This window comes from Scomber scombrus, chromosome 8, assembly GCF_963691925.1.
Source record: "Scomber scombrus chromosome 8, fScoSco1.1, whole genome shotgun sequence".
Taxonomy (NCBI): Eukaryota; Metazoa; Chordata; class Actinopteri; order Scombriformes; family Scombridae; genus Scomber; species Scomber scombrus.
Genome location: NC_084977.1, coordinates 21,943,618 through 21,959,023, shown reverse-complemented (window position 1 = coordinate 21,959,023; position 15,406 = coordinate 21,943,618). Strand labels below are relative to the sequence as shown.

General features: G+C 38.3%; 1 protein-coding gene across 1 annotated transcript; it reads right to left on the bottom strand.

Moving 5' to 3' along the window:
- Positions 1-1,684: 1,684 nt before the first annotated feature.
- Positions 1,685-10,966, bottom strand: rab3ab (RAB3A, member RAS oncogene family, b). The gene is made up of 4 exons (XM_062423643.1): positions 10,742-10,966; positions 4,494-4,612; positions 3,349-3,473; positions 1,685-1,875 (listed from the first exon to the last, which is right to left on the bottom strand). Exons 1-4 carry the CDS (start codon positions 10,964-10,966, stop codon positions 1,685-1,687), a joined length of 660 nt encoding a protein of 219 aa, XP_062279627.1.
- Positions 10,967-15,406: the final 4,440 nt, after the last annotated feature.

The following is a 15,406-nucleotide window of genomic DNA, read 5'->3' as shown; positions in this document are numbered from 1 at the left end:
TTATGACAAGACACTAAACTAACAGCCATCAGGAGGATGAAAATGTAAAGGATGCTGCATTCAAGTCTCCAGTCAGAAATTGCCAGTTGTTATAATTACATAATTTTAGCCTCAATTCTTCGTAGTGGTCAAGCTCAGAAAAAAATCAGATTCCTGCATGATCTTCTTTTCCCAATGTAAAATACTGTCAATATCTTGCATTGTTAGCAAGCTCAACTGCAAATTCTTGCTCAACACAAAATGCTTTTCAGATATTCTTTGACTTTTTGATTTTTTATATATTGTTAGTAAAGATATCTTGAGGCTATTGCATCCAAACATTTGCCACCAAAATTAACAACACACTGTCTGGCAGCAGTTATGATTCAGCAAAAAGTTTTTCCAACAAGTGCCTTCTACTAATGATTTATTATTATGGTAAATTGGATTAGCTGCGTGGATTTGGAGGATGGTAAACTAAAGAACTATTCCACTACATTTTTCTAAGCAGGACGATTGAATTTCTGACTTTGCAACCTCTCTGTAAAGCAGCGTGAGACCAAACCAACAGGGACATGAGGTGAGGAATTGCCACAGGCGCAAACAATTCCACGCGTCATCCAAACAAACCCTACAACACAGACCTCATATATTTGATACTATCCTCATAGAATTTCATACCTTTTAAAGTTCATTTCCAGAAATGCATACCTGTAGATATTATATATTGCACAACATTTATATATACATCTGAAATAAATATAATTAAATAATATAATTTTTTGCTCTTTTTTTTACCTAGCTATATATTGTTCATATTGTCCCCACCCAGTGTTTCATGTATGAAAATAATAAAAGGGGGTATAAGAATATTTAAAAAAAGTTGAAGAAATGTAAAAAAAAAAGAAAGAAAAAAGAAAAGGCCAAATAAAAAGGCTCAGATGAAAATTTAGCAACAAAACACGTGCTAATACCTGCAATATATTTAGATACCAGATGAGACAACAAATGAAGCACAGATTCATGGATATCTGGAATCTGTATGTTTGCAGGACCACATAAGAAACATAACACATCGATGTGGAACAGATTTCAGCTGGATCATCCCTCCCCGGCCAAACTGTTTGCAGGACAACACATAATGTAACTCCACTGTCGACTTCTTGGTCACCAAATCCAAGGCTGACATCTTTTCAAGACTGACATGAAACAAAGTACTGTAAACATCGGAAGGATTTAAATGGCACTCTGAGGACGGACGCCGTCAAATCCTTCTTGTAAAACCACACTGAGGAATGCGGGGAGACAACGGAAAACATGAGTCGGGAACTTTCAAGAACCTGTGCTGCAAAAGAGTCTGAAACACTCTGGTTTGACTGAACTTGCTTTGGCATCAGACCAACACCAGCACTCATCAAAAAGCCGACACCTTAGAGAGATCCTTATGTAGCTACTTTATGGGGAGTAATCAGAAACAATCACACCTCAAGCATTGGTCCACTAACATCTCAGAGCATTTCAGAGACTTTTCAGCCTGGTTCTTGAGACCATCAGCTAATGATACTTACTAGGTTACAGAAATAAGCAGGAAAGTGAGTGAAAAGGGTGATAGAGTACGGACCCGAGGCCCTGGGGTCCCACTGGAGGAGGAGGAGGTAGGAGGGAGGGAAAGGGAGGAGAGGGATTTTGGGGGGAGTAGTCAGCTTTAACATGCACAGTCCTGGTGAGGCGGAGCGGGCTGCTCTGTCAGCTGGGGCCCCTGTTTGGCCCCTGTGACGGCGGGATCTCCAGCATCCAGGCTCTCCGACATCTTTTCGCAGATGATGTCGACCAGGCGCTCGAAGGTCTGCTTCACATTGATGTTGTCTTTGGCGCTGGCCTCGAAGAACTCAAAACCTGGAGGGGAATGGGGTGTGGGACAGGGTCAGAAAGGTTAAATGATTAGGTCATCCCCTGTTCAACTTCATAGTTTAGTTTTGGAGATGTAATAGAGTAAATCTAGTGAAACACAATTTCACAGTATTTGCACAGTAGCAGCTTGGCTCTGTACTGTTGGTTGGTCGGTCCAACACTTAAAGAGTAAAATATCTAAACAACTATTGGATACATTGCCAAACATTTTTGTTCAATCATGGTTCCCAAAAGATAAATCCTAATGACTTTGTGATCCCCTCTGACCCACACAATACCTCTAAAACCTATGACCTAATTCCTGTTAGCCTCATCTGAACTTGGAAATTATTGAGACTTCAGACTGACAGTTCAGTCTCTAAACACTTCAGTAGGCAGAGAAAAACAGTACTGGAGTGACTGCAAGGCTAACAGTGAGGGTAGCAGCTGATGTGTGAATGTTCCCAAGTCAGAATATTAGGAGGTTTTCATATTCTTCCCGTCTCGCCAAAATGATGTGAGTGCAGCATAAAGCCGACTCAGCATTTTAAAGATGACATGAAGCTTTTATGTGACGAGTCATCAGTTTAGTACTTCAAACTCCTTTCTGGAACAGGGACAGCCTTTTTTAGTCAAATCCAATATTTTTGTGTTTATGATTCACATTCAAGTTGTAAGTGATATATCCTGCTCCTGTGTAAACACAGAAGAGGTCCTAAGATGAGCTGCATACATGCAAGAATAATAACATTAACTTCATTAGTGTGACATTCAAATCATAAACATGGATGACATGGCTGTCCTAGTATTCACTTACAATAAGTTCCTGCCAGTTTGGCTTGAATAGAAGTGTCTCCATAAATGTCCAACACATTTAATTTTCTTGTCTCTTCATTGACCCTCGTTGCTGTTATTGCTCCCATCCATGTTTTTTTTTACAAGCAATACATGCAGAGAAGACGATGAGATAAAAAAAATCCAACTCTGATCTGAGCGTTTTGACAATGGTCGCATAGCCAAAGATCAGAAATGAATCAGATCTCGGACCACATACGCAAGAGGCCAATGTCTGACATGAAAAAATCGGATTTGGTTTGTTCACATTTCTGAGAAAAAAAAAATCAGATCTGAGTCATTTGGAGGCAAAAAAAAAGTCAGATTTCTTACTTGTTCTCCCTTCATCATGTAATGTGAACATAGCTTAACATATTCCCTTGGTTAAAGGGGAAATCCACTCATTTTAAACATCAAAGCATCAAAGTGTGTTAAAACAGCACATGTGAAAGAAAGTTATATAAGTTTGCTAAAAGGGAGTAAATCAATATAATGCTAATTGAAATGACCAACTGTCAAACTCTGTTGCACCACTAACATTCAGAATAATAAGAAAAATATTTCCGATAAGACCTCTTTGGTCAGTGTACACAAGAATGAGTCATAGATATGAAGTATGTGTGTGTGTGTGAACCATGAACTCACCGAGGTGTTCAGACAGCTGCCGGCCTCTCTCTCCATTCACCACTCGCTCGTCCTCCATGTCGCACTTGTTTCCTACCAGCAGCACCTGGGCGTTGTCCCACGAGTACGTCTTAATCTGGGTCGACCTGGGAACCAACACACCCATTAGTTAGAGAGAGTGACGAGAAGGAAACACTGAAGCTCACACTACTGCTGTGTTGCACATCAATGTTAAATGCTGTTCAAGTTTTTGGTGTTGTGTTGGCACTTAACATGAGACATAAGACACCAACAGGGAGTCAGAGAATCAGACAACTTAAAGCTTAAATTCAGTTAGTGGAAGTATCAGATACCTACAGTATATTGTATTATCAGAGAGTATTTGTGTAGACAGACAAAGCTCAGACATTATTTAATTTAGAGCTTTTTACAGACACTAGGACTTATTATTTTATGCAATGCAAGGGTTCCAGTTTTTTGTCTCTCAAACTTAAAAAGTAAGCTTTATAGTCAAAAGACACTGCTTCGCCAAGGTAGAAAAGTCAAAAAACCTTTGCCTATACACTCCAGATAAAAGTCAGAAATAAAAAGTGGCACTCCATTGTTTAAAAAACAGAAAAAGGAATCAACTTATGTGTTGGTCTTTTAGATGAATTTAATCACAATCTGGTTAAATGGGCTTGTTGTTGTTAGATTCAAGAAGCGCTTAATCAGTGTTGGAGATCTTAACAAATGTACAAAAGTAGATCTTATCAGTAGTTAATTATCTTTCTCTACTGAGTCATTTTCAAATTTGCTTTCTTAATCAATAAAACACCTGAAATAAAATCTAAAGTACGAGAATCAGGATAAACTACTGACCTGTCTCTTTAAGGTTGATTATAGTAACTTGAAATGTAAAAATGACAAACATCATTCTCTCATGTTTCAGTGCCATCTAAGATACTCTGCATGAGAAACATAAGGTCAGGAGGCCAAAATGAATAAAAGCCATGATAAATGATCCCTGCAGCATCCAGTGCCTCCGCAGACAGAGGAAACATGATACGTACAGAAACCTGAACCAGATCATCTGCTCCATCGACAACATATATCAATTCATTTCCAGACTGGTGCTAATTATCTCAATACCACCGTTTCCCACACAGTGGTCTCTTATCTCGTACCAGTCCTGGACGGCGTTGAAGGACTCCTCGTTGGTGATGTCATACATGAGGATGAAGCCCATGGCTCCTCGGTAGTAAGCCGTGGTGATGGTGCGGTAACGCTCCTGACCTGCCGTGTCCTGGAAAAGACATCAGAGCATCTCTTTAATTCAGGTTGTTATAACTTCTCTTACTTCAGATAAACAGGTTGAGGATGCAGAGTGTGTTGAGTGCAGCAGTCAAATTTATATAGCAGGTGGTTTTACCCCCGAAAAGTTACCACCAGATAGTGCTTCACACTGCTTAATGTTTTAATAAAAAAAAGTGTGTGTTGGCTAATAACATACTTTCTATATGACAGTGACGAAAAGTGAACAGCTCGCAGCTAAATTCATTATTCGTTATTGGAAGTTCATCTGTAGTATGAAGAAACTCAGCACACCCTGCTATCGGAGAGCTGCTGACCTCTGCAGAGAAAAAACTACAGTATGAGAAAACTTGGTGGTGCACTCAGATTTGATGCATCAGCACATTTTATAACAATGAGCATTTCTAAATTGAAGTTTATGGTGAATGACTTTAGAATGAGTTTTCATCAGTTTTTTTTTTAGTTTTTTTATCACAGCCACTCTGGCAGGCAACACACCATTGCAGAGTTTTAAAAACACCCCTCACACAAGATAGATAAAAACTGCTAAAAATGCTATGAATTATATTTTTTGTCTGATGTCGTTTTTCCATTTTAAAAAAAGGTCAATTACCTTATTACAAATTCCTGAAAATGTCACTTCACTCTCCCTGAAAATGCATAATCTTTTAATATGCAAATATATAACAACATTTAAAAAGCTGGACTCTTTTTTCACTAATTAGTCCACTCTCAGTGTATGTGTGTTAGATGTTTCCACATCACAGTTGTGTAAATTGCATACTGGAGCAGACTGGGTCCAAACTAATAAAGCTTAACATAAGTTCAAGCAGGAACACAATGTATTATTCATTCATTTTATTCCCCCCTCTCTCTACCACACTGCTTCTCTTGCTCTCATATCAGATGATTATGGCCATTTACCCTTTAAATTAATTAATCAATTAGATTCTGCCATAATCTATATTAGCCAATCATGTCTTAGCTGTCAAACTTTAAGTCTGTTCTTCTTTCTGTTGCTGTCAGCTGTCATTTCAGCGCCAGTGACCACAACACTCCTCCACCCTATTCACCTTCTGTTCATTATGTCAGCTCCAGGTCTGAGATCACAAGAAGCCCACTTCTCTTCTCAACATCCAGATCTCAGCTTATTCATCACCACCAGTGTCTGGACCCCATTGGGGAACATAATACTCTACTTTCAACTTCACTTCCCCACTTATAAATAAGATGACATCACGATGGGGTTTAATCACCAAAGACTCCCTAACATATCTTTGTTATGTGCACCTCTAATAAGTAATTGTCACTTTAAAAATGATGTCACTCCTGATAGAAGTTGTGATCTCAAAGATCCTGCTCCGTAGCAGTCCCTAGGTACATGCATTAAACTCAGATTCAAGGTGAGCACAGAGAAACGTTTCCCCTTCAGCAGAGGCCTTACATCAGTCTGCACACTGAAGCTCAAACATTGAAGTAGCAACAAGCAAAACACTGTCTGGAGGGTGACTTTGACTTCATGCATTTGGCTGATTAAACAATAAAACAGTATCTGCAGGGTTCAGAAATACAAATTCAAGACTTGTCAAATCCTGTTTAACACTAGCTGGTGTTTGAAGACATTAGTTTTAATTGGTTTTTATGGCACACTTTCCTCCTTAGTAGCCAGATTTGTGAACACAAACTAAACCAAACAAAAATGTGACAATAGGGAATTAATTAAGAACATACTTGTCAGCAGATAGTTAGCTGGTCATGAACACACACTGTAAAACTATCAGTAACTTAAGACCTGCAAAAGCTCCAAAACATGACTGTGACATTTTGGTAATCAGCAGTTATTGTGACAGCCATTTTTCCTGCACTGATTACAGAGTACAGCCTGAAGATGTGACACACACACAAATACACACACTAGATTGGCACATTGCTCCCATGTGTATTATAAGACCTCTGGTGGTTTTTAAATCTGCCATCTTCATCAGCTCCTCCAGCAGCTCTCATCTTGTAGCTGCTGCAGACTCAGACAAAGGCGTGATCCTTCCTCCCTTGTGCTCTCTCTCCCTGGCCACAGATCTAAGGGAGGTTGGATTTCAGTGTGAAGCCCTAATGAATGCTCAGGGAATGAAGGACCTCTGTTTCTGATACCCAACACCCTGTGACTCTTTCAGCCACCCAGCTTCTGATCCAACAGCATCACTCAGCTGTCACCAGGGCAAAACACTGAGACTAACATCGACTAACAGCTCTCTCTGGAAGGAAATAACCAATTGTAATGTATGTATCCATGGCAACGGATGAGTTTTTAAAAATACTTTGACATTTATGACTATTTTTTATAACATCCTGTTTTGAAATAAAAGTAAAGTGAAAATATCTCTAAATCTAACTGTAAAATGATTAATCTTTATCAACTAAATTACCATTAACATCACAGAATATCACTGCACTAATTTAACTTACATTTTGGTCATCTTTCAATTCTCACTTGAGTCTGGGGAGGTTTTAGGTCGGGTGAAATCTATCTCAGTTGATCCAACCTGTTTGTTTGCTTCCATGGCTGCAGCACGCTGTGTATGTGTGCAAATGTTTCATATCTGGCAACCAGGGGTGTTGAAATAGGCGTCAACCTCTCACTGGTGGTGGTGGCACGTAATTTGTTAAAATTACATGCCAGCACCACAATCAGGTTGAATGGGCAGTGGGCAGAATCACAAAACAAACGCTCCGCACCAGGCTGGAAATATCAAAGGAGAACATACTGGCTGTAGTATTATAGAAGCCAGTATTTCAACACACATGATCATTCTCAGGTCACAAGAATATTGTATGAAGTGTATTTTCAGGTCGCTGTAGCTCTGACCTTTCCTCTCCATACTGCTGCTGGTTATAATTTTCTGTAACAGCAGTTTATATCCTGTTGTTCTCATCCCCTCAGTGTGCTGCAGGCAGATCAGGATGAGAGCATCGTTGCTGTACCTAAAATGTCAGTGTAGGTAGCACTAGTGGTGTTACATAACAAATACTTCACTTCTCATCTTTTTTGATCACAGGGAGCTCTGGAAATAGGTGAACTTGTGCTGCCTGTATGCAGAATTATAATCAAGCGTTCAGTCCCCAACATGAAAGCATGGACATCAAAACAAAAGATGAAATAATTGAGAAAAGCAGAGGAACTACTTTATCATCTGTGTTATGCTTTGAAGTCCAGATGAAACAGACAAAACAGGGATTTTGGAGATGTCAAAGACAATATAGTTAATTAATGAATCAAGAGGATAATAATTGAAGGATTTGATAATAACAATAATTGATAGTTGCACCCCTAGTGATGTCATTATGAAGTCACCATCCCAATTTAATTTGCTTATGTTTATTCTTTTATTTCAAAGCTAATCTCCCAGGAGTCCATCTAAAAATCATAATATATATAGAATATTTTGATAATACTAATACTGCTATTATATACAGTATATTATAGTATATAACAATAAATGAAAAGTTTCTAATCTTCTGTAATAGCCACAGTGGCATTTACTGTTCGCCATATTTCACATTGAGTTGATAAACCCCCCCACAAATGCTGCTGTTTCAAGTGAGCTAATATATGTGATGCACTCTGTGAGAAAAGCATCACACGTCTGCATAAATCTACAAAATGGGATTAACTGCACACTGTGAAGCAAATACTGCACGTTGACTTTTGAGCTCAAATCATTTTCATTTTTACTTGACTTGATTCTCAGCTGAGAGAATTGCTGAGAGAATGGGGGGATGGTAATTTTATGTGTGTGTGTGTGTGTGTGTGTGTGTGTGTGTGTGTGTGTGTGTGTGTGTGTGTGTGTGTGTGTGTGTGTGTGTGTGTGTGTGTGTGTGTGTGTGTGTGTGCAGTTAGGGGAGGGGATCTCTACTGAGAAGATGTGTAGTAATGGGGGAGGGGAGAGCAGCACCCAGTCATCTGCTTCTTTTGCTCCGATTGGCCAATCGTGTCTTCTTTACCAGAGGCAAGACCTGGTAAAGGCTGACAACAGAGGCAGCCACACACACACACACACACAGCAGTGGCTTTACCCTCATAGGATGCTACAGAACATTAGCAGTGAAGGTGGAAATGATGTTATGATCTACAGCATGATACTGAAACACCAGTTTCCTGCAGCTCTGCTCACCTCAGGGAGTCTGTTCTCCCAACATGCTCGTCTTTACTCTACTTTACCCTTCGCTGCTACGATCGTGTTTACTGTCGAGCCCTTGGGAACCAACACATCTGATGCAACAAAACATCATAAAAAAGGACCATCCTGTTCCTGTGGGCTCAGCACTGAGAATAGCTGTGTTTTAGTCTTTTTGCATTACTCCTTTTCTATTTGTATTGATCATTTTGGTTTATATACAGATGACAATGAGTCAGTTTTTGCTTAGATTAACAGTTATAAAGCCAAAAAAAAAACTGATTGAAAAAATTCAATCAGTTCATAGTAAAAAAAAAAGACTTAAAAGAAAGAAATTGGGACAGAAATAAAAGCAAAATCAACTGAAAAGGAAATGGCAGCAAAGACTGTTATGTAATGTTTATGCTAAATTAAATAAAAGGTTAAGTATCTGCTCCTATCTAAGTGGCTAAATATTCTATTCTTTTCCATTCCATTCTATTATATTCTATTCTCTATCCTATTCTATTCTATTATATTCCATTCTATTCTATCCTATTCTATTCTAGGCTGCAAAGAAGGTCATGCTGCGTGCAAATATATGTTTGAGGTTGGTTCACCTCATGCAGCTGCACCACAGGGCAATGTTTCACAGAGCGGAAGATATTGCTGTGAAACCTGAACTATCTCAAGAAATATTATTTGCTGCATGTTTAGAACTCATTAAAATACACAACTTAACTATACTCCTAAAGCTATAATTCAGGTGCCCAACAATCACTCCAATCCTGCTTTTAGTAATGTCACTCAGATAGAGAGCTGGTTGGCTGAAGGGACACAAGGAGTCACTGTGTGTTTCTGCCTCTGCAACTTTAAAAGTGCACAACTTCTTATCTGATCCATCTTAGAAAAGAGGAGAGGAACTATCAGAGGAAATCAGCTGGAATGTGGCTCAAATGTCATACTTGAAAACACAGCTAATCATTGGACGCTGTAGATCATTTGCAGGTGTCTTGTGGGATATTGAAAAAGCTGCAGAAAAACTGATGAGATGAGTTTCAGCATTTAACTCATATACAACAACTATCATGAAATTCCTGTGAGCAAAGAAATGAACTACACACTCATAATTTACAGTCTTATTAAGCACTATTTTCCAATAGTTTGATAGTTAAGTTAATTGAAATGTTTAAATGTGTCAATTCAACTGTTACCAGGCAGTAGCTAACAGGTTGTCTGAAATTAACCATAGTTACAATATCTGAAATGTTTTTAAAATGCTTAAGTTTTGCTCAATGATTATATACTTCGGATATTTTAATGATACTTGAAACCAGTTACTTCTGTTTGATTAATTAGTCATTTGTCTTTGTTTTTTGGAGGTTCTTTGCCCCCCCTACAATCCCTCCCCCTTTTCCAGTGTCTTCTGGCACTTGCAAGGTCTTCACAGAGCTGTTTTTAATGTCTTGCCTTGTAAGATAAAGGTTAAATTAAAAATTATAATTACATCTGACAGTGTTTAGTTGGTAGAAACGGTGAGATGCATTGGTTCTTCATAGAGCCCTGTGATTTTTACTATTTTATGCTACATGTGATGGAGGTTTTCTTGCACTAATCCTTCCTTCCTTTTGATAATCAATTCTCAATTCTGCATGATTGTGAATGGGATATGTGCAGTAGAAATTATCAGTTGATTCTTCACAGGTCAAATGTATCAATATGTAATTCAGCCACATGAGGACTTTAGTTAAGGATCACGTCATGTGTCAGACAGCATAGCAAATGATGGTCACTGAGTCCCTGAACAACCTTGTACTGTCTCAATGTGTTTTTAAGACCATCATTTATATGATATTTTTTATTATATCTGTTAAAGTGTCAAATAAATTCCCTCATTTACTGATTCATTCACCTCCATCTTAATTTCATTCACTTCCTTTGAGAAAAGTCAACGTCTTTGGATGTCTTACCCAGATCTGTAGTTTGATCCTCTTGTCGTTCCTGTAGATGGTCTTCACCTTGAAGTCAATGCCCACCGTACTGACAAAGGCCGGTGTGAAGGAGTCATCGGCATAACGGAACAAGAAGGAGGTTTTGCCCACACTGCTGTTGCCGATGATGAGGATCTTAAACATATAGTCAAAGTTCTGGTCCGAAGACTCCTTCTGTCCGTAGGTTGCTGTTGCCGAGGCCATCTGCAGACAGAGAAGATGAGACAAATCTTTAATCAAATGACTGCTGTGACCTCTACATGTGGGCAGTAAAAATTTACATTTCCTGTTTGATCCATATGCTAAAACCCTCCTTAGAGCTGATATTATAGCATGGGAAAATACAACCACCCTTTTAGCAAAAATAATGAAGAGATAGAGAGTATCCATTTCAATCTCAAGATATACTGTAGATATAACTTATACAGGGAGTAGTGAATAAGTGAATGACCGTAGTTTGAAAATGCAGAGCAGCGGTGCAGACAGCTGAATGAGTCATGTGATTCTCAGAGGCAGTCATGATTCCGCGTCAACAGATGCTGTGCACCAACTCCATACTAAATACTACGTACTAATTGTCTACAGTATATACTATCTTTATCTTACTGTATTGTACTTCTTACTCTTTCAGTGTGTACACAAAATATCAAGATACTAGATTATTTTATACTAACAAGAATTATCCAATATGTGCGTTATGTAAAGGGGCCACATTGTGACTCAACTGCCAGTTTAACAGAACAAAAAGACAGCCTTTTCAAAAATATTATACATAAAGTCCCCCTCCACTGAAATATGTTTTTCTTATTGCTCCTACAGTTGGATGTTTCACTGTGTAGTTTGACAGTGGAAAGCTATTTTCAAATGAATCTGCTGAAAGAGGAAAGTTTCTTTGAGCTCTCTCATACTTTTAGTTTAGTTGAAAAACCATATCAGACACAAATTATTATTCAAAGACAGCTAGAGTTTGGAAGGAGGAGACTGAGGACTCTTTTTGACAGTTTGACATGTCATGTTCAAATTGGAGCAGATGCAGATACAATACAGATGACATAAATTGAACCCTTTTACAATGGAGATCCACAAACTGAGTTGCAAGCTTGCAGAACTTGACCTTGAGAGACAGGTCGGGGGACGCAAAGAGACGTGTAGTCTTGAGATATGGAAGCAGAGAAAAACAAACCTTGATCCAAGCACATCAGCATCTTCTGATTTATAGTCCTGAACAGATTTTCTGCAGTTGTTTATAGCAATGGCAGCCCTGCCCCTCTGAGTTAATGACTATTTCCATTATAGTCATGAGCAAATCACACAATTAACTCTTCATTCAAGATGTGTTGTTTGACACAGAAAAGTTCATTCTTTTTTTATAAGTGTTTACACAAAAGATGAGATGGTATCAAGAGCTATTAGCCTTAGCATGAGAGATGACAGTGATTAAATGGTTGAATCTAAACATTGCACAATTGCTTCACGGTAATTAATCATAACAGTCTTTTGGGGGGGAAACAGAAAACCCATCTGAATTGTCTCCATTGTTGAAATATTGGAGGCAAATGGCTCAATCAGTCACAATCAGCTGAGGATGTGTGAGGAATCATTTATCATGTATGCAGTGAAGCAGAAGCAGCAGCAGGTCAAACACTGAGTTGAAGTTGGATATTCAGCAGCTGGACTTCTATTTTAGCATCAATAGCTCTGTGTTGACATCATTCATTACACCAACATGTTTTTCCAAATAAGTTCCCAAATAAGTTTTTAATAGTTTTTTGGCAGTGGTTAATTTCTTTTAATGACAGTCACAGTTTGTTGCTACAATCTGGTGGATGCAGACCACCCTTGAAGTGAACCAATCTGCATGACAGGACTCTCATGCTAACATCTAAAGTTACAGTCGATTTAATTAAGATAACTGACAGTGAATGGGTCTTACAGTAAGTAGGAAAACAAATCCTGACATCAACACTGACAATGACACCACTATGAAGTAAACATGGCCATCATAACTTTAGATTTGTAGCCTATGCCCATGAACAACTGTGGAAATATATTTACAGTTTGCTACTTTTCTATGTTTACTTTAGGTTGGACTCAAAGACAAAAAGAAGTTCGATATTATGGAAGTCTATGAGAAAATGACTGTACTTCTCACTTGATTTATTTCCTCAGTAAACAATTTCCTAATGAACTTATGATCTCAATCTCTAGTTAGCATGATGTCCATTTTGTAAATTTTGTTCCCATTTCATTTAAATTTGATGATAAAGAACGGTTTGCTTTAGAGCAAGGCTATGTTGTGATTGACAAGTTGCTACTTTGGTGACAACTTTGGTTAGGTAACGTAAACATGGCGTAACCCCAGATTCACAGAGTACAGCTGTAACTGTCACTATTTAGGTGTGTTTTCAGTTCATGAAAGTCAGTAATATAATTGTATAATTTTGGTGACCTAAAAAGTCTTGTTTAGCATTTGATTGTACTAGAAGATCCTTTAAGAAGTCAAATGTTTAGTCTTTCTGTTAAGCAAATTTTTTTAAATGGTTTTCAGCCTGTTTTTGGTAGCAAAAAATTTGCATTAGGATTATCATAGTTAACCATAGACCGTACATACACAGTGCTAACTTAGCTAGCATTACAGTCAGCTCCACTCTCTCACCCAAATATGGTCACTTCTCATTACTTCTGGCTCCAAAAATCCAAAATGGCAACAGTCAAAATGCCAAACGAGTGGCTTCAAAATGTGAGACCACAAACTAATGGCTGACATCACCGTGGCTACATCCATTACTATTTTACAGTCTATGGGAAAGAAGGAGGAGAGCGGAAAAGACTCAGGCGTCATGACCATTTGTCATAATTGATATAAGAATAAGACAAATCATCCTACTGAAATTAAATTTCCTTGAACACATAAATAACTTTCTAAACCCTTCAGCGTCACAGCAGACAATCCATCAGCCTCCTAACTTAAATACACAACAGCAGCCAGTACTGGGCTTCAAGGATTCAAGCATTCAAGGACTAAAATGATTCAGGACAACTTGTCGACTCTTGAGAGCACAATGACTTGAGCCCACAGGACTCAGTCCCTGCACTCAGCTCTATTCAGACTGTTATCTTGACTCGGCTGCGGTGCAACAGAACTCTCAGGGAAAAAAGCACAAACAAAACAACAGCACCCTCCTCAGAGCTGCAGCCTATCGGTTTACACAAAGGAACAGAGAGATGCTTGCTAAATAATGGAGAGGCACCGACCCTTCCACAACAGACTGATGGCTTGTTATGCAAGGAGACCGAGCAGGCGGTAGGAGATGTGAGTTAAGGAATCACCTTCCTGCTGACAGCAAGTGGCTTTCAAACAAGAAGCTGGAGGTTTTGTGAAAAGGATTTTTTCTACTTTGAGAACATTTGACAGAAGCAGCAGCGTGGATGTCGATTTCTGTTTGGCTGATGACAACTTCAGCTCTGCCTTTGATGCAAATCCTTCCAGCCTGCAGCTCCTGTCTTTACTTCAGTGCATTACATTATTATTTTAAATATTTCACGTTATAAAACAGTGTCATCCAAAACAAGAAATATCTAAAAACATAATATAACAAAATGATCAGGGGCATAAAATGTAACTTTTTAGTGTTAGATTAGACAAAATAAGAGTAATAAAACATTTTATCTTTATTGCACATTTTCTCATTACAAAATTAATTTACTCTTAGTCTTGGGAGGGTTTGAACTAAAGCGATGTTGCCATCAGAACTGTTTGTACTTGAATTTAATCAATCACTTTACCGATGAAAATATACAAAGCACACAGAGCCTTTAGATCTGATGTCTGAACACAAATCAATAGACGCTGACTTTGGCAGCGCTTGATCTTTTTAACAACACATCGACTGCCAAGTTATCTCGAGGAGTGCGACTGTAGATAGTTTTATCCTAAGATCAGACTAATGTCTTTGTACCTCAGTTTCATTTAAGAAAAGCCTCACCCTCCTGCTGTGATGTATAACTGTATAAAATTATGTACAAAATATATAAAAATTCAACGTCCAACTTGGCTGACATACAGTGATATGTTTTTCATTGCTTTGGCTCCAGCTCAGAGCATTTAACATGAAATGTGATTTTAAGGTTGCTCACTTCCAGCGTTATTGGTGTTTGAAGGTCTTAAGCACTTTTCATGCATAGCCCCTCACTTATAGGATCATATTGCAGAACAATGATCTTAAACAAACAAGGAAAACAAGGAGTTATGGAGTTAAGACCACAATCAGTTCAAGACCAGACTAATAGCTAAAGGTAGTAACACTTTAAGTCCCCATATTTAGCTTTTATAAACATTGTTTAAACATTTAATATATGCTTTATAACACACTATAATGTATAATGCTTATACTGAATCTATAACCATAGAGACATTTTGTGTTTATTAATGTACAGTAGATGTCAGCAATGATATCTTCTCCTATAAAGATAAACTGTATATTGTCCAATATATTGCCATTAATGCTCTGTTTTATGCAGCCTGCCTCCACTTATGAGTTATATGTGTTGGCAAATACATTGATAAACACTTATGGGTCAATGACGTGACGCCTACATTTTCAGTCCGACTGCATTTTATTCAGTTTGTGGTGCGACCGTCTG